At 39.0% G+C, this 19097-nt stretch overlaps 1 protein-coding gene and 2 long non-coding RNA genes across 4 annotated transcripts in view; 1 reads left to right on the forward strand and 2 right to left on the reverse strand.

Moving 5' to 3' along the window:
- Positions 1 to 19097, reverse strand: part of pspc1 (paraspeckle component 1) — a 91150-nt gene that overhangs the window by 69948 nt on the left and 2105 nt on the right. For both annotated transcript variants that reach the window (XM_069891345.1, XM_069891344.1), the window contains exons 2-4: positions 18588 to 18889; positions 7622 to 7717; positions 4551 to 4747 (exon numbers count right to left, since the gene is read on the reverse strand). In XM_069891345.1, the coding sequence (XP_069747446.1) occupies positions 4551 to 4747; positions 7622 to 7717; positions 18588 to 18889 (595 nt within the window). The remainder of the gene's footprint in view (positions 1 to 4550; positions 4748 to 7621; positions 7718 to 18587; positions 18890 to 19097) is intronic.
- LOC138739398 (uncharacterized) lies at positions 1731 to 4544 on the reverse strand. The gene is made up of 2 exons (XR_011342218.1): positions 3420 to 4544; positions 1731 to 3116 (listed from the first exon to the last, which is right to left on the reverse strand). It is a non-coding gene; the product is annotated as an uncharacterized lncRNA (long non-coding RNA).
- On the forward strand, positions 4968 to 7956 carry LOC138739397 (uncharacterized). The gene is made up of 2 exons (XR_011342217.1): positions 4968 to 5333; positions 7648 to 7956. It is a non-coding gene; the product is annotated as an uncharacterized lncRNA (long non-coding RNA).

A 19097-nucleotide genomic window follows, 5' to 3' on the forward strand; every position in this document is an offset into this window, starting at 1 on the left:
TTTGTGTCGAGGGAGACTGTAATACTTGGATTTTGTTCAGATTTAATGATGTGTATTCTATTAAATAATCTTCCTAGACTATTTGAAGAATGCTTTCCTTTAACAAATCCTGCTTGTTGGTCCTTATGTATCAGTTTTGGCAAGTATTGTCCTAACCTATTAGCCAATGCTTTTGCAAGCATCTTATAATCAGCATTTAACAGGGATATTTGTCTGTTATACAAAGTTTTTTTTTGTGGGTCCCTATTCCTTTTTAGTAACATTAATAATCGTGGTTGAGAATGATTCCAGGAGGGTCTGTTTTTCCACAGCTTGGTCCAGGACGTCCATTAAAAAAGGCATTAATAATTATTTGAATTGTCTATAAAACTCAGGAGGAAATCCATCCACTCCCAGTGAATTATTATCCTATAGGGTGTCCAGGGCCTTTTTGATTTCTTCCCTTGTGAAGGGAATATCTACTTCTAACTTTTCTCTCCTTTCCAGGCTTGGAAGTTTGACATTCATCAAAAAAATTCTTCCATTTTGTTCTCATCTCCTAGTAATTCTGATTGGTATAGTTCCATGTAATATTATCTAAAAGTGATGTTAATTTCTTTTTGCTTATATGCTAGAGCGCCTGTTTCTGTTTTTATAGCATTTATCAATCTTGATGACTGTTTTGTGCACCCATTCACCCAACTCTTAGTGTTGTTTAGTTTTTGATATAGCTTTTTATGTGCCATGTTTGTATTGTATTATATCTTTTTATTCTTCAGAAATCTGTATTCTTCTTGTAGTCCTGTTCTTTGATTTTTTTTCTAATTTTTAAATATTCTTCTCCGAACTGTTTACTTCTGCCATATGTTCCCTCTTAAGATTTTTCGTATAGGATATAATTTGTCCCCTAAATATGCTTTAAGTGTGTCCCATATCATAAAACTATTATTAGTAAACAGCAGATATCTTTCACAAAATATTTCCATCTATCTCTTTATAAATTTGCAGTAGTCTGTTCTTTTAATCAATGTAGTATTGAAACAACATCTGTACACATACTCTTGCTTTTCCATTGTTGCTAATAGTTAATATTAATGGAGAATGGTCTGATAGAAGCCTCACTAAATATTTTATCACTACTTTTTAAATGAGCAGACATTAAAAATAAGTCAATCCTTGTATGTGAGTCATGCACCATTGATGAAAAAGAGTAGTCTCTATCTGTGGGATTTAATTGACTCCATACATCAATAAAATTTAGATCTTTCATATGATATTGTGGGTTTTTGCTGCTTTCGCCCTCGTTATTGTTCCTGCTGATTTATCTAGTACGGAGTCCAAGCAGAAATTAAAGTCTCTTCCTACTAATATATTTTGTCTTCCCTCTGCTGTTTTTAAGAAGACGTCCTTCATAAAGGCTTCATGGTCTTAATTCAGGACATAAATATTCACAAATGTCCTTGTTTCTCCATAAATTTTACAGTGTGCCATTACATACCATCCAGCTTGATCAATCGAGGTATCTTCTATTAACACTGGTCTATTTTTATTAATTAGAATAGCACCCCTCTTGTCTTTAAACCAAAGAAAGGCAATATTATTTGTCCCACCAACCCTCTTTTCAATTCATCATATTCCAATTTGTTAAGATGTGTATCCTGCAAAAAGATTATATCCACTTTCAATAAGTATGCCAAGACCATCTTCCTTTTCATTAGCTTGTTTATCCTGTTAAATGAAGACTAATAAACTTTGGTGTTTCATCCATATTATTTTTCACACAAATATTGTATATCTTCCCAATTTTCTAAATACTATTGTAACATTTCCTTATTAAAAGACATTTCCAACACATACATTTCCCCTTTAAGAAACACACACACATTCCTAGCTCTGACAGTGACATTGACAACAGTATCCGCAAGCCCACGGGTTCTTCTGAAAAAGAAACCCTATCTTTGGTGCCATCTTCCCCTCCCCCCAAATCAAGAGTTCCCCCTTGCTGCTTTCTTTACCATTTTTTTGTCTTTTCAGAGCTCTCCATATAAACCAATGCATTTTTTCTTTTAAAAGTGAAAACTAGACAGTTCAGAACTATTAGTATAAATAAAATATAAATACGTCTTTCAGTTAGTCCTGTTTTGAAATGGCCTTTTCAGTCCTTTCAGCTGATGACTTTAATCTTTTCATGACTTTCTTGAAAATTCTTTCACTTCTTTATTCTTGAAAATTCGTCGATTACCTTCTGAGACATCCACCCTCACCCTCACAGTAACAGGTCATTTCAGCCCAATATCTGAATTTTCATATGCTGTTCCCAAGATTACATCTCTCTCCCAGTAACTTAAACGTCTTACCAGGACTGGTCAAAGTCGCTGTTTGCTGGTTGTTCTGGGTCCGAGGGTCCAGTGAGCCCTTTCAATTTGCAACTTATTTTGTCCCAGCATTTGTGGGATCCATGTTTCAAAGAAACTCACTGCACCTTTTCCCTCTATTCCTTCTCTCAGTCCAATTATTCTTACATTGTTACGTCTGCTTAAAATTTTCCATCTGGTCAACCTTGTCCATCAGTCCTTTCTTTTCTGTATCCCATATTTTTGTTTACTTTTTTCCAGTGCCTTCAGTCAGTCGTTTTTGTCCATTGATTCACAGAGTGAAGACACTTGTGTATGTATTTGTTAAAGTGTAATTGATGTTGTACTTCAAGAAGCACACAATACTTCACAAATCAATCAACTAGTTCCAATGGGATGAAAACCATGACAATGGAGCTGATGGATTTGTTGCAGCCTTCACCTGCCTTCACAGACGTTGAGTTCCACCATTGAGGACTTGGTTGGATTTTTCTTTGTCAGGGACCTCACTCTCAACTTTAGCGCCATGGGTGATCCTACCAGGATTCTGACGGCATCACTCTTGGGATCACAGGACCACACAAGCTTCTCCAATACAACATAGTGACAATCCACAGAGATTTTATATTTTCACAAATATAAAATGTCCAATTCAATACAATGCTCAAATTGAAGACCTTTCAATGAAAGTCGCTGTTGGTCTTCAGTGCTGTTCTGTCAGTGACCAGAATTCAAGGGCAAGCAAGTTATCCTCCGAAGTTCAGCGGCTTGGTTAGATCATCACTGGAAAAGAGTGAGAGTTCTGGATTTTTTGTGGTTGGTTGTCTTGCGATAAGCAGATTTGCCAGAAGGGTACAGGGACTTCCACAATCAAAGTGAGGGGAAAATAGCACAAACTTAAGATTATGCACCATGGTATATATGGGTACGGACTTGAAGGGCCGACATGGCCTCTTTCCGTGCTGTAAACGGTTATATGGTTATAAGATATCAAACAGGAATTAACATAGCTTTATTTCATCATCTGCCACAAAATGTGTCCAGCGCAAAAATAAATGCGGCCAGCTGCCTGAAGATCATTCTTACCTGTTTGCAATACCCTTTTTTGATAGTTTAGAAAATAAATTATCCACTGCTAAAGACTTCAGAACATCATTGTTTCATGATCCACTGTTCCAAAGCATGCAAGATTTCAGGGCAACCAATAAAACAAAAGGTAAGGAAAGAAATGCATCAACAATTATGAGAGGTTGTCACTGTGCTTCTTACTTTTAAGCTCACCATTATTACACAACTTCTCATGATGAAGACATCAAAGTGCACATTGGGAAAATTGCCACTTTTCCAGGCAATTAAATGTAAATGAATAGATTAAAAAACTGTCAGTATACTACTGTGCAGTTGCAAGATCTTAAGTAGAGGCAGCGTCTATATGCGTTGGCTGATGCACATTCTGAACATATCACGGTAAGAGACCATTTCTGATTGGTTGGTTTATGCAGAGATTTTTGGACCTACACAATGTTCAGTCAGTGATGCACTGGCATATTCTCCAGATGAGCAATAGGAGAAATTTCAAATTATTTTCTATGCAGAGCATTTATCTTGGGAATGATACCAATTGAGCTAATACTTGTGCTTCAAAAGGCACCTGCAAGAAGTTCTTCAGGATTCTGGACATCAATATGGATAACTTGACTCCAAAACAAAACAAGTCACGGTTAGTGTTGCAGCACCAGCGATCATGACTGGGGGATTCAAATCCTGCGCTGTCTGTAAGGAGTTTGTATGCTCGCCCAGGTCTGTGTGGGTTTCACGGGGGCTCCGGTTTCCTCCTACCCATCCAAACAATATACTGGGGGTAGTAGATTAATTTGGTGTAATTCAGCAGCATGGGCTCATGGACCGAAATGGCCTGTTACCATGCTGTATAACTAAATTTCAATTTAAAGTAGAAGGAAGAAGAGACTCCAGTAAGAGATGTGCAGCAGATGCATCTAGGAATGCTATTTTAGTGTGGGTCTTATAGTCATAGAAAGTGCTGGTCTTCATCAGCAATACAAATCTATATACACAAACCTAAAGGTGCCTGAGGCAGTGACATTTAAAACAGACTTCCATGAAACGGTTCAACAGTTAACTGCAAAAGACTGCAATCTAATGCAATCTTTCTATTCAATAAAAGTCAATTATTTTAGAAATAGAGCAGTAACTTGCCTTGTCTCATAAGCATAAGCTGATGTTCATGACGAGCAGCTTCCATTTCAGCCTCCAGCTTTTGTTTTGCCTCTCGGATGTTTCGATCAACTTGCTCTCGTTGTTGTTTTTCAATTTCGTCAAGAGCTTTCCACCGAGATGCATATTCAAATTCAAATGTCCCAGGCTGAGCAAAACGTGGTGGCTGCTCCCTTTCCCTAGTTAAATTAGAGCATGTTAATTTGATGCTGCCTATTTAAAAATTGGTGAGCATCTATAAATGAAAAACAACTATTACGAGCTCCCACTTCATTTAGTGTAAGTATCACTTTAAGGGCACGTACAGACTGCAACTATTCACAGCTTTGGAGAGCCTGGGTTGCATCAGCGAGTACAGGCTGTACCCAAATTCGCTACTTTGGAGAGGAGAAAGGACATTGGGTGCCTTTTCCAGGGACACAGTTGGTGAGAGTCCTGTATGTGGAACACTGAAGGAACGGCACTTTATAACCAGCGACCATCTCATCGAACAAAGAGCAGGAATGACTGTGTGATAATGGACAATCCGGCCAATTCTCTGTCAGGAGAATTACTGAAACCCACCGTGACCAAAGGAAATGTCACTTTGATCGACCTGTACCTGGTTTTGGAAGCATCGTGGAAGCTACGTGTTTCATTTCCCCAATGCAAGGAAAGAGGGAGTGGTGACAACCGTTCGTACAAAAGGATATTTCTCTAGAAGAAACTCGATGAAGATTTGTGAGTTTTCGGCAGTCCAGTCAATCAGTCTCTCTCGTCTCCTTGGTAATACTTCTGTGCATCAGTTTAAAAGTGTGTGTTGTGAAAATGAATTTCTAAGACTAAACTTTGGAATGACTTTCTAGAATTGTGCCCAAGTTGTAATGGTTTGGGACGGACATATACACCACACCCCCCACCCACATGGTTGGTTTTGATTTGACTAATGTGTTATATTATCAGTAGTTACTAATAAATAGTGTTTTAAAAGAAAAATATTAACATTGCCTTGGTAAATTTCCATAGCTGCTGGTCTGCGACATAACACAACTTTCTATCTTATCTCACAAGTTAACTGAGTAGACTTCAATTTGCTATTTTCAAACAACCAATACTTAATCAGATTCATAAGATGGAATGAAAGTTTTAAAACCAGTACACCTGAGTGAACAAAGAGAGGTCAACTGGGATGGCACAGTAGCATAGCAGTTAGCACAACCCTGTTACAGTGCCAGCAATTGGATGGGGGAGGGGGGGTTTTGAATCCCATGCTGTCTGTAAAGGGTTTGAACGTTCTCCCTTTGTCTGCATGGGATTTTCCCATTGTTCAAAATGTTCCAGGGGTTATAGGTTAACTGGGTGTAATTGGGCACCATGGGCTCATGGGCCAAAATGGCCTGTTACCATGCTGTATGTTTAAAAAAAATTAAATGGAACTTGATTTTCATAATTATCAAATTATAATGATAAAACACTACTTTCATCTATACAGAATGGTGCACAATGCACAACTTGCAAAATGGCTTCAATATTTTTAAAAAATGCTATTTTGTGTTAGACAAGTAAAAACATGCTCAAAATAGTTGTGTTAACAGTTGTTGAAAAATCTTTTCAAATTTGAGATTTGAAAAAAAAAACCTCACTTTTAATGTGAATGTTTCTCTTCTATTAAAAGGGACTATAATTACAAAATGTGGAAATAGTAACCAAAGGCATTTAAATGTTATTACTAGGCTGAGAACACCCGTGATACAATATTTCATTGAAATATTCAAAAATTAATCTTTAGAATGTCAAATAATTTTAAGATTGATACTCAAAATGATCAAATGCAGGATACATAATAACTTATTATCATGTTTATACATTTGCTGTTGAAAATTAAAAGCTAACCAAAAAATAGAAGTGACTATTTTTATATAGCAAAACAGGGGAAAAAAAAAGTGATACTGGCAATCAAAATAAATCCATGGCTCAAACCTATTGATGACACTTTTTCTGGAAATAGCTATGCTAATAACTGTTAGCTATGCTAATAATGAGAAACATTCATTTGTGCAACACAAAGTGCTGGAGGAACTCAGTGGGTCAGACATCATCAATGGAAAGCAATAGATAGCTCATTTTCAAGCTGAAAAGTCATCACCAGGAATAGCAAAAGCCAAGTGGATGCCTAGATAAAAGGGTGGTGATGGGTGTGGCAGGGTTGCGGGGGGGGGGGGTTGGGGGGGGAAAGATCGGGGGAGTACAGGTGGAGAAATAATACTTGAATAGAGGAAGAAAAGGAGATGATTAGTACAAAGCAATCAGTGGGCAAAAGAATCATAGAGAAAGAGGATGGGGCCAAAATATGTCTTGTGGTGGAATGTCATTATTGTAGGTGATAGAAATTAATATATTGAATGAGGGAATTAGTGGGAAGCTGAGGTTGAGGGAAACCTTATCCCCATTATGTTGGGGGAGGGGGTGATGGGTACATGGATAGGAAATGGAGGAGATGCAGTTGAGGGCTGCTTTGATAGAAGTAGAGGTGGTACCACATTTATTAAAGGAAGAAGACACCATGGATTCCCTTGGATGAAAACCTAATTCTGGGAGATGTGGCAGAGGAACTGAGCAGAAGGAAAAGCAACCTTACAGGAGTCTGGGTGGAAAGAGCTGTCGTCAAGGTTACCTTGGAAATCAGTAGGTTTATAAAATATGTTGGTAGATAGTCTGTCTCCCAAAATGGAGACAAAGATCAAGAAAGGATAGAGGTGTACCAGAGATGGAACAAGTAAATCTGAAGGCAGGATTAATGGTGGCAGTGAAATTGATAAGATTGACGAGCTCATCATGGGTGCAGCACCATTGCAGTCGTCAATGCAGCAGTGAAAAGATTTGGGAAGCATTCTACATCGCCTCCTTCCTCTTTCTCCAAATCAAAGGTATAGCCGCGGGTATTTACATGGGCCCCAACTTCCCCCCTTTTCAGTTCAAAACTGACTGCCCATCAATTTGCATGGATTCCACCTGACCCAGTGAACTCCTCCAGCACTTTGTGTTCTCCAGACTACTTGATTGCAAATATTTACTTGTGGTATTGTGTGTTCTTTTGCAGCAGTTTCTCAGGAAGTCCATCTTCGTCATCGAACTGTTCCATGGGTTCCACAATAACAGGACGTGGAGAACTGTAAAGTAATGTCACATTTACAGTAGGAAAAAGGTTTTGTGTTCAGAACTTTCAGAACTAATTTAATTTATATGTAATCACCCCTAAATTACACATTGCAAACCCACTGACATGTACACATCCCCAATTAATACTGTAACAATTACATATTCCACAATTGCTTCAATATTCACATTTAGGCAGCAATTTGAAAAAAGCAAAACTTAATGCATGAAATAAAAAGTTGAATAATTTAAAGTAATATATTCATTTAAATGTCATGATCAAAGTGACACAGAAATTCAGTGAAACTTTTATCCTTTGGATGCATATTATTCAGTATCTATTTATTGCCTATCTGGACAGCTTATATTATAATGGAGATTGAAAACTTGGCTGAATGGTGCACTAACAATCACCTTGCACTCAATGTCACCAAAATTATGGAGCTAATTGTTGACTTCAGGAAAGGAAAGCAAGGGGTATACAATCCAGTGATCATTGGGGGAAATCAGAGGTGGAGAGGATGAGAAAATTTAAGTTCTTGGGAGTCACCATCTTGGAGGATCTTTCCTGAACCCAACACAACAATGGCATCATGAAGAAAGCATGTCAGTGCCTCTACTTCCTCGGGAGTTTCTGATATGACACCAGAAACCCTGGCAAATTTCTAGAGGTGCTGAGAACACCAATACCCCTGAAAGCAAACCCCTCCAAAAGGTAGAAAACATGGCCCAGGACATCACAGGCAAAACCCTCCCCAATACTGAGAATATCTACAGGGAACGGAGCTGCTGGAGAACAGCAGCAATCATCCAAGACCTACACCACCCAGCACACGCTCTGTTCTCGCCGCTACCATCGGGAAAGAGGTGTAGGTGCTACAAGATCTGCACCACCAGTTTCATGAACAGCTGCTACTCCTCCACCAGACGCCTCAATAACAAACTCATTTACGGATTCTTACTTACGCACTTTGATTTTTCGTTTTGTTCTCTCTGTATTTCAGTTTGTTTACATTCATTACTGTTTACAATTGTTTGTTTACATTGTGTACATTTTTTTTGCACTACCAATTAGTGGGAATTCTACTGTGTTCGCAGGAAAAAGGAATCTCGGGGTTGTATGAGATGTCATGTATATACTCTGACAATAAATCTGAATGATCTTTTTTGAACTTTATTTTTGATTATTTTTTCATAAATATATATAATAAAATCCTCTATATCACAATATTTTTTTTTCTTACAAACCACAACAAAAAAATCTGAATTATCTGCACAACTGAAGTTTTATTGACTCAAACTTTTCCAATTTTATCATGTTGGATGCTCAAAGGAAATTATAATCAATTTACTGTCAGAAGCTTAGCCTCAGTAAGTAGTCAATTCGTAGACCAAATATTGAAGCACAGAAAATGGCCAATGAGCCCAACTGGTCCACCTGGAACCTTTCTAAGCCTATCATTTTAGTACAAATTCTCTTAATTTCTTACATTCTTCATCCCAACAAAAATTTGTATTTACCCCCTCAAAAGTATCAGTGCATTTCTTGAAACTACCAAAATTGTCTTTTTAATTCCCCATCATAGATGGTTACAAACAGTTTTAAAAAAAATAACAAAATAAACCACCAGTTAATACATATATTTCTCAATTTACCTTCGACATAACTGGAAGTCATTTGGCCATTCAAACCCCACAATGGCTCACAGGAGAGCAATTTTGAAAGATTTGTCCCATTCTCTTCTTTTTGTTGTACCCTGCAACTTACATTCTTATATGCCAATCAATTACACTTATTCATGCATCTAATTACATAAATAGTAAGTCTACAGAAAGGGTTAATTTACCGTAGCTAATCTCCTTACTATAATGTATTTGGAATGTGGGTGGACTAGAGCACAAGAACCCATGAGACCACAAAAACATGCCAACTTCCCACAAATTGCACCCAAGGTGAGGTCCAAACCCAGGTCTTTGAAGTTGTGATATCACAACACAGTGTAGCACCACTGATCCAAGGACCCAGTGGAATCCTGACCGGTGGTGTTGCCTGTGTGTGCATTTTCTCTGTGATCACAGGGGTTCTTGTCTTGAGCTCTGATTTCCTTCCATATTCCAAAGACATTCTTGTAAGGAGATTAGCTTCTGCAAATTTATGTAGAAATACCCTTTTATGTAGGGAATTGGCAGCTATGCAAACTTAAACATTTTGCAGGGTTATAGGAGTGCTCTAATTGGGGGCATGAATCTAAAGGTCTGAAAGGCTTTCTTCTGTGGCATGGCAATCAAGCTCTAACATTCTATTTACACATTTTCACAAAACAAATTTGACATTTTAGAGAGATTATACTGAATCTAGGTTTTTTTGCTATTAGAACATTATCAAGCAGCAATTAAAATCTCAGACATGCACATCTGTGTCCAGCAATAGAGATCCACTTGACCAACAGTGGCTCAAACTCAATCACAAAATTGGAAGTTAACACAACAGGCCATTGCACACAGACCTCCACTGATTGTAGCAGAATATTATTCCAGAAGCACATCATTTAACTTGCCATTCAAGAACTTTGCAATGGGTGCAATCAAAATGGCCACGGATTTGGTCTTGCAGCAATGAATGGTGGACAAAAGGAAACGGTCCATATGGTGTTTGTGACTCCTTTTCGTTCAAAAGCCCAAATCAAAAATCTCTGGGTTGGCTTACAAGCCTGATGTGTAATTACACAGCAGAGCACACAAAAGAGGTCAGACCTTCCAATAGAAGAAGCCACCAAAAACAGCTCAATGTTCTCAGGAGTGTTGTTATACTGCAAAAGAAACCAGCTACATTCAGAGATAACAATTTCAACCAAGCAAAACTCTAAATGTGACTGATAAAGGAAAAACACAAAGTAAAGAACTGTCCAGCTTAGCCATCCACACAGTCACAGGATAACCCCTTGAAATCAAAGCCACAAAGTTCATTGATGTCATTGGATCACCTTCAGCTGAAGTGACAACCCTGCCTCATACTTTCTTTGATCTATCACAATATGAAATGAGGGACAGTAGTCATTTGTTTCCCTCAAGCCAGCTCCACCATTCAACAAGATCATTGCTGAACTGAATACACCTCAAAGAAAATTCTGTTCTCACTCACATCTGAAGAAAAGCATCCCAATAACTTGGGACCCTTGGGAGGGAAAACAAAATTGGGCTTAAGTGAACAAGTCCTTGACTTGAGATTGTAACCAAGTTTTAGATCCTCCCATAGGAGGAAACCTCCATATCCACCCAAGATCGTATGCTGATGACCCCCATATTACAGAATGTTGTTTATTAGAAAAGTGGTATTGTGAAGTCAAAGCTGTATTAGAAACAACTGAAAAAAAAATTACTGTATGTTCATTTATTTACCCTACCCACCCTTGTCACAAATGGTAAGAGAAAATTTTATTGCACATCTCAAATTGTTGGATAACATTAATGAGTTCTGTGCAAGCTGTAATCCAAACAACAATAATGCAGAGGTTACCAGTATTTCAATTGTCTAACTCTTCCAAACTCCAGTGAATAGAAAATCTAACCTGTCCCATTCCAGAACACAACTTCCCATGTCAAATTATAGTCACCCTAACTGAACAGTTTCCAATGCATTAACATCCATCCTTGCACAAGGAGGCCAATACTGCACACAAACTTTCCAATAACCTATGCAAGTGAAGCTAGGGGGAAACATATATAATCAAAATAACAATCAAGAGTCATCCACAACAATGAGCTGTGGTGGTAAAAGAAGTCTTGTATGTTTCACTTATTAAGTGTTCTGAAAGAAGCACTCATTGAGCACGCATACTTTTATCTTAAATTAGGGTGTTATTAACAATATTTCAGATACTTATTTTATGTTTTTGTCCAAAATAAATTCAAGATTTGCAAAAAGTTAACATTCCATTTATGTTTCACTTTAAAATATGTGCACTGAACTCTGACCTTTAGTAAACCTCAAATCGTTAACCAGTCTGTTAATATGCTATTACATTGATACTTTAATATGTGCATGGTGTGACAGAATTGTGCTATTATTAATCTTTAATGGGTTATACATAGGGAAAGATAGATGATATTTTTGAAATCTTATAATTAGCAGAGGCTATATTAAGAAACCATGTTGAGAGAAAAAACATCTGTTAATTCATTGTTCAGCTGAAGCTGTATGAACAACCAAAAAATAAAGAGTGATTCTTCATTGAAACGAAAGACAATGGTGTTTGCCAAGAGATGGAATCTGTTCAAACAAGCTGGCTTTTGCATCAATGATCTGTGTACAGAAAGCCATCTGCTTGTGACCCGAGCAGACAACTCATACTTTTGGAAGAGGTGAAACTTCAAATAGAACCAGGAGTGATGTCATGTCATGCAATACACCTCCAAGAAGGCATCTTTAATATTGCACCAGTAATCAACTGAATTTAGAAATGCAGTAGCGTTCTGTGAGAGCGGTACTCTTGTGTTGTATTCTCTTCATCATGGGAGGTACACAGAATCAGTGATTTCGAAGAGAAAGAGCCACCTCAATGTCTCTTTGTTAAAAGAGGGCAGTTCTATCATTTCCATTTTTAAATGGTCATTTCAGGTAACCCTTGCCTGGGTGTGAAATCAACATGTAAAACAAGTTCTGTAACCTCCATGCAAGAGAGGGAAATCATTCATAAGAAGTCAATTCTCTGAAAACAACTCTACAAGTCATGAGTTTTGAGAACAACAGTAAAGATTCTGTTGTGTATGCACTTACACAATTAGGACTCTGTGACATAGTGCTTTCTCATTCTGCAATACCATCAGACTAACATTGCTAGAGGGGTGACATCATGATGTACAGCAGGGTGGTCTTATACACAACACTCTTTGCCCTCATGCAATAAATGTTGCATGGGCCCACTCTATCATTACTACATCAGGCCCATGACTACTAGTGAGAATTAGGGTACATATACTGAGTGATTATAATACAGAAAGGCACTTAACAATAATTATGGGACATAGTCCTTAAAGCACTCGGGTGGTCTTTTTCTCTTGGACTGCCTCGGCGTGGTATGCTGTACTGGTATTTACTTGGGGCTGTTTTGGGTGGGATCCATAGTCGGGTTGATGGCGACTGCCCACCTTCACTGGCCTCCAGGGTTCTACGTGCTGGGCTGCTTGTCGCAGTTACTGGGTTACCCATCTCCACCTCCCTTTCACCTGGCTAAAGGGATTGGATTCCCATGGCAGGTCTGATTCTACCTCTTCCAGGTCATGAGGTAGTTCGTGGACTTTAATGTCAGACAATGCTTGCAAATGGTCAACATGTCGTTTCCACAATCTGTCCCCCACTAGAACAGAGTATGAGCAGTGGCTCAATTTTTGTAGGATCACTCCTACCACCCATGGGTCTTGTGCCAGTACTCTCTCACCCACTTCCAGTGCTCTAGGTAAAGTATGTGGCAATGTTGATTTTTCTAAACAGAGGCCCAGATCTGGGTGAACTGTGGATAGCCTTGTCTGCAGGTTGTGGCCAAACATCAATTCTGCTGGGGTGCGTTTTGTGGTAAAATGTGTATTTCTATTTTCTTTTTCTTTGGATTGGCTTCGCGGACGAAGATTTATGGAGGGGGTAAATGTCCACGTCAGCTGCAGGCTCGTTTGTGGCTGACAAGTCCGATGCGGGACAGGCAGACACGGTTGCAGGGGAAAATTGGTTGGTTGGGGTTGGGTGTTGGGTTTTTCCTCCTTTGCCTTTTGTCAGTGAGGTGGGATCTGCGGTCTTCTTCAAAGGAGGTTGCTGCCCGCCAAACTGTGAGGCGCCAAGATGCACGGTTTGAGGCGATATCAGCCCACTGGCGGTGGTCAATGTGGCAGGCACCAAGAGATTTCTTTAGGCAGACCTTGTACCTTTTCTTTGGTGCACCTCTGTCACGGTGGCCAGTGGAGAGCTCGCCATATAACACGATCTTGGGAAGGCGATGGTCCTCCATTCTGGAGACGTGACCCACCCAGCGCAGCTGGATCTTCAGCAGCGTGGACTCGATGCTGTCGACCTCTGCCATCTTGAGTACTTCGACGTTAGGGATGAAAGCACTCCAATGAATGTTGAGGATGGAGCGGAGACAACGCTGGTGGAAGCGTTCTAGGTGCCGTAGGTGATGCCGGTAGAGGACCCATGATTCGGAGCCGAACAGGAATGTGGGTATGACAACGGCTCTGTATACGCTTATCTTTGTGAGGTTTTTCAGTTGGTTGTTTTTCCAGACTCTTTTGTGTAGTCTTCCAAAGGCGCTATTTGCCTTGGCGAGTCTGTTGTCTATCTCGTTGTCGATCCTTGCATCTGATGAAATGGTGCAGCCGAGATAGGTAAACTGGTTGACCGTTTTGAGGCCCAGATCTGGGCCTCTGTTTAGAAAAATCAACATTGCCACAAACTTTACCTAGAGCACTGGAAGTGGGTGAGAGAGTACTGGCACAAGACCCATGGGTGGTAGGAGTGATCCTACAAATGGAGATGTGGGGGGGCTGGTAGTCATGGTGGGGAGCTGGCTGATGGAGGACCTCAGTTTTCTTCAGGCTGACTTCCAGGCCAAACATTTTGGCAGTGTCCACAAAAAGGGCTTGTATTTCTATACCCCAATAGGAAATCTGCAATCTTGAGTCTAGGAGGTGTTTAGAAGTTTCTTGGTTTTCATTGCCTACTTGAATGTTTTCACAAAGCATTTTTGCCTCCTCATTAGTACTTGGGTGAGAGTGCCAACAAAATATATCTGATATTGTTGTCGCACATATATCTCTTAAAAGGTCCTGATGTAAACTGGGGTCCATTGTCTGTGACCAATTTGTGAGAAAATGTATATGTGTAGAATTGGCTTTGGTTTTTTTCATATGCGACACTACTGGCCATTTGGAATGTGTGTCCACTGATATAAGGAAAGTCTCTCCCATGAATGGCTCCGCGAAGACTACGTGAATCCAATGCCAGGGTCTGGAAGGCCATTTCCATGGGTTAGCTTCAAACTGCAGCATTTTGGGCTGCATTGTCTGACATATTTTGCATTCTCTCATTTTGTTTCAAAATGTCTGTCTATTGATGGCCACCAAACAATCAAGGCCAGTGCTTTAATTCGTACCATTCCTGGATGGTGGTGGTGCAGCACTGATAATATGGTGGATTGCAATTTGGCTGAGATAATTGTACAGGTACTCCATGGTAAACATTGTTCTTCAATTGATCGTTCATGGCGGCACGTGAAGCAAGTTTTCAGGTCTTCGGGTATGACCTAAGATTATGGCCATCCATTAAGTATAAGACTTAAACGTTGCCTCCTTTCGGGTTTCTTTGCCAATCATCTGAGCTGCAATGGGCAGTTGTTGTTGTTCTTGGTTAATAGCTGCTGCTTCTGCTGTCCACTTAATAATTTCTTCTTTTTGTTCAGTTTTGGGTAGTGGTAAATGTGGCTGTTAAGGGTTCCTGGTTTATGATTTATCTCTTAGTTGTATGCGGCAGGTAGCGTGGCCCATCTTGGAATTCTGGCTGCAACTATTACTGGTATCCCTTTGTGGGGGCCCAGAATTAAAGTTAGAGGTTTGCTGTCAGTGATTATGGTGAAAGTTCTTCCAGTGAGATAATGGTGGAATCTTTTTACACCAAAAATTACTGCTAATCCTTCTTTTTCCAGCTGTGCATAATTGCATTCGCTTGTAGCTAATGTTCATGAAGCATATGCCACTGGTTGCTCATCCTTCTCTATGATTTGGGATAATACTGCTCCCAGTCCTACTGGTGAAGCATCAATGGCTAGAGTCACTCCCTTGTTCGGGTTGTAGTGGATCAGAACCTCATTTGTTGACGTTAATATTTCCTTTAGTCGATCAACTGTGTTTTTAGTCTCCTTTTTCCAGTACCATTTCTGATCTTTCTTGAGTAAGTGGTTTAGGGGGCTGCATAGACATGTTAGGGAAATGTTTCTGATAGTGATTTATAAGGCCTAGAAAAGACTGTAATTCCAACTTGTTGGTTGGATATAGGGCATTGTGAACAGCTTTGGTGGCCGCTGCTTCCATTCGTACCCCCTCCTTGACAATTTAAAATCCCAAGTATGTTACTGAGGGCAGCATGAAGACACACTTATCCTGTTGTAATTGTACATTGGCTTGTTGTAGTCTGCTTAAGACATTTTCAAACTTTTGTAAGTGTTCCATGTCATTTTGGCATGTGATGATAACATCCTACTGAGATTCAGTGTAGTAATTTGTCCATTGTAGCTTAAAAAAAATGCAGGTGATACTGAAATTCCGTATGGCATGAGTGTATCAGTGAACAATCCCAGGTTGGTATTGATTATCACATATTTTCTTAATTCTTTACCCAACTCTATTTGTTGGTATGCCTGTGACAAATCTAATTTTGTGAACTTTTGCCCTCCATTTAGTGCTTGGAATAGTTCTTCTGCTTTGGGCATGGGGTGTTCTGGTACTTTTAATGCCTGATTGATGGTGACTTTGTAATTGCCGCAAATGCAAATCTTACCGTTTGCTTTTTGTAAGAGTTAGATGGGCCCTGCCCAATTGCTGTATTCTATTGGTTCTAATAGGCATTCATCTTTTAGTCTATTTAACTCAGCTTAAACTTTTCTTTTCATTGGAAATGGAACTGTTCTGGCTTTGATGAACTTTGGTTCCACATTCTCTTTTAATTGCAGTTTGGCTTGAACCCCTTTGATCTTTCCCAACCTTTGTTGAAAAACCAATGCGTGGTTGTTGAGGATTTGGTTGAGTTCTGGCTGAGTGTTGCCTTTGTAGTTACATTTAGTATTGAACAGATTTCCAGCCAGTCTAGCGGAAGGTGTTGTCGCCAGTTTCTTCCGAAAATTGCTGGTCTTTGGGTATCTACGATGTAGAGAGAATAGTGTTTTTGGTTGTGTTGCTTGTATTGTACCTTGACTGTACATGTTCCAAACACTTTGACTTTGTCTCCAATTACAGATCTCCATATTACTCATTTTCGCTGGAAGGTGTGGTAGCAAGTGTTGCTTTAAATTTATTGGCATTAGAGACACTTGAGCTCCATTTTCAGAGGTTCGTTGTTTACTTTCAGCTGAATATAGGTTGCTGTGCTATTTCCATTTATCTCTTGGATGTGCAAGATTTCAGCTGTGGTTTTGTCGTCCCCAGATCCATTGCTATCCTTGTTGCTAGGGCTGCTCTCTGCCAGTGCTTTGACCTCGGCTGGGTGCTTATCATGATTTGGAGTTCACCTGCGTTTTACTGTTTCTTTAATATGTCTTTTTTGTTGCAACAGTGGCATTTGGAATTTTTGAAGAAAGTTTTATGGGCAATGGTTGTACTTCCTGCAACGGAAGCACTGTTGGTGGGAAGACCTCCCGACAAGGTCTTGTTGGCCCACATCCAAATTTTTGTCTGTCATTTCTGAGCTCAAGGCCGTTATATAAGTGATTTCGAGAGTTCCTTCATTGTCCATTGCTAGTAATTTCTGCTTTGCCTGGCGATTTGCCAATCCCATCACCAATCTGTCTCGTAGTGCTTGGATTAGAAACTGCTTAAAATGACAGTGTTTGGCTAGTTTATGCAATGCTGCTAGGTATTCACTTACTGCATCCCCTGGCATTTGTTTCCTTTCATAGAATCATTGCCTCTCTACCATAATTGGTGGTCTGGGGCTTAAGTGGTTCCCCAGTGCTGTACATAAATCAGTGTATGTCTTCATCCCTGGGTCATCCGAGGCCAGCAAGGTTTTAAGGAGATCGAATGTTTTGCTGCCCATTATACTGAGGAAGAAGGCACATTCAGTTTACCAGGGTTTCATTAATATTATGGGCTATACAGTAGTGGTTAAACCATTCTACGTAATTACCCCAACTTTCATCTGCTTCATTGAATTCTCCGAACTTTCTCTCCGCCATCTTGGCATGCTTTCGCTTTGATCTTTGGGCGGGAACTCGTGAAGCTCATTAGGTAGTCATCTTTTACCTTTATCCTTTTGTTTCCTTCCCATGGTTGGTGCATGGAGCACATGTAGGGTTCGTTTCGTTCCTTGTCGCCACTGTTGTGTATGCACTTACGCAATTAGGACTCAGAGACGTAGTGCTTTCTTATTCTTTAATATTATCAGACTAACATGGCTACTGATTATATACACACACACAAATATATATATATCTATATATAGATATATATAGATATATATATCTATATATATAGATATATATATATATATATATATATATATGTACACATATGTATATAGAAACTGAACTTTAAAAATTGACTTTTCACAATCGTTCCTAAACTGTAATGGCTTGGGACCTGCCACACACACACATGCGCCTAGTGGGGTTAAGTTAGAGTTAAGTAAGAAATGTTATGTTATTAACAGTTATAATAAAAATTATGGCCTTTAAAATACCATTGTCTTGGTGAATTTCTATTGTTGCTGGTCTAAATTGCAACATGGTCAAATGAACAAACAGTTCTTCCTCCCATCCTATTATTTAGGACATGATGATCATTTAAGTGATCTGAAAGTTACAAGCCTTTGCAAGAGAAAAAAAAAAATCTTAAATATTCAAATATTTGGTTTGAGTAAACCAACAAATTACCAATCAAAATATAAATCCTCAAAGAAAAAGATAATTCATACACTTTATGAAAACAAACTAATAGCAGAAAATCCAACAATTTGTTTAAAAACAAGAGTAAACGAACAATGAAATGCAATTATAAATTTTGTACAGAGCTATCTTCTTAAAAAACAAAAGTAATTGAGGTACTTTATGGAATTGAAGCTATGTTTACATGTTCTGCTCAGTAATAAGCTCAATTATAAAAGAAAAATCTTTAAAATGAACTTACGATGTCAATAAAAATGCTCCATCTGCACATCTTTCCAATGCTTTGCGAGCTGCAGGCTTTGCTGCAAATTCTACATAACTTTTCCCTGTAGACTTCCCACGGTCATCAACAACAACTATTGCTCTCTCTACTGGTCCAAACTGAGAAAAGGCTTGTTCCAATAACTCATTAGATACAACTGGAGAAAGATTCCGCACGGTCAAAGCTGCTCCATGAGTGGCAAAACGAATACGTAGTGGTCGATTCCTCACCATTGTATCATCAAGTTCAGCCTTCGCTATTTCAGCCAAAGTCCTGGTTTCCTACATGAAAAAACATGGTTTCAATTGGAAATACAAGTTAATTTTTTTGTTAAAATTTTAATTTGGGCATTTTAGAGTTTCCAGAAGCCCCAATTTAAATAAAAGTAATCAGAGGTATTTAAATTTCTATTTTAAATGTTTTCATAATTCCAACAATGAAAGGTCATCCAAAGACTAGTGAAAATTTATTACATTTGTGGGTTGATTT

Source organism: Narcine bancroftii, chromosome 7, assembly GCF_036971445.1.
Source record: "Narcine bancroftii isolate sNarBan1 chromosome 7, sNarBan1.hap1, whole genome shotgun sequence".
Lineage (NCBI taxonomy): Eukaryota > Metazoa > Chordata > Chondrichthyes > Torpediniformes > Narcinidae > Narcine > Narcine bancroftii.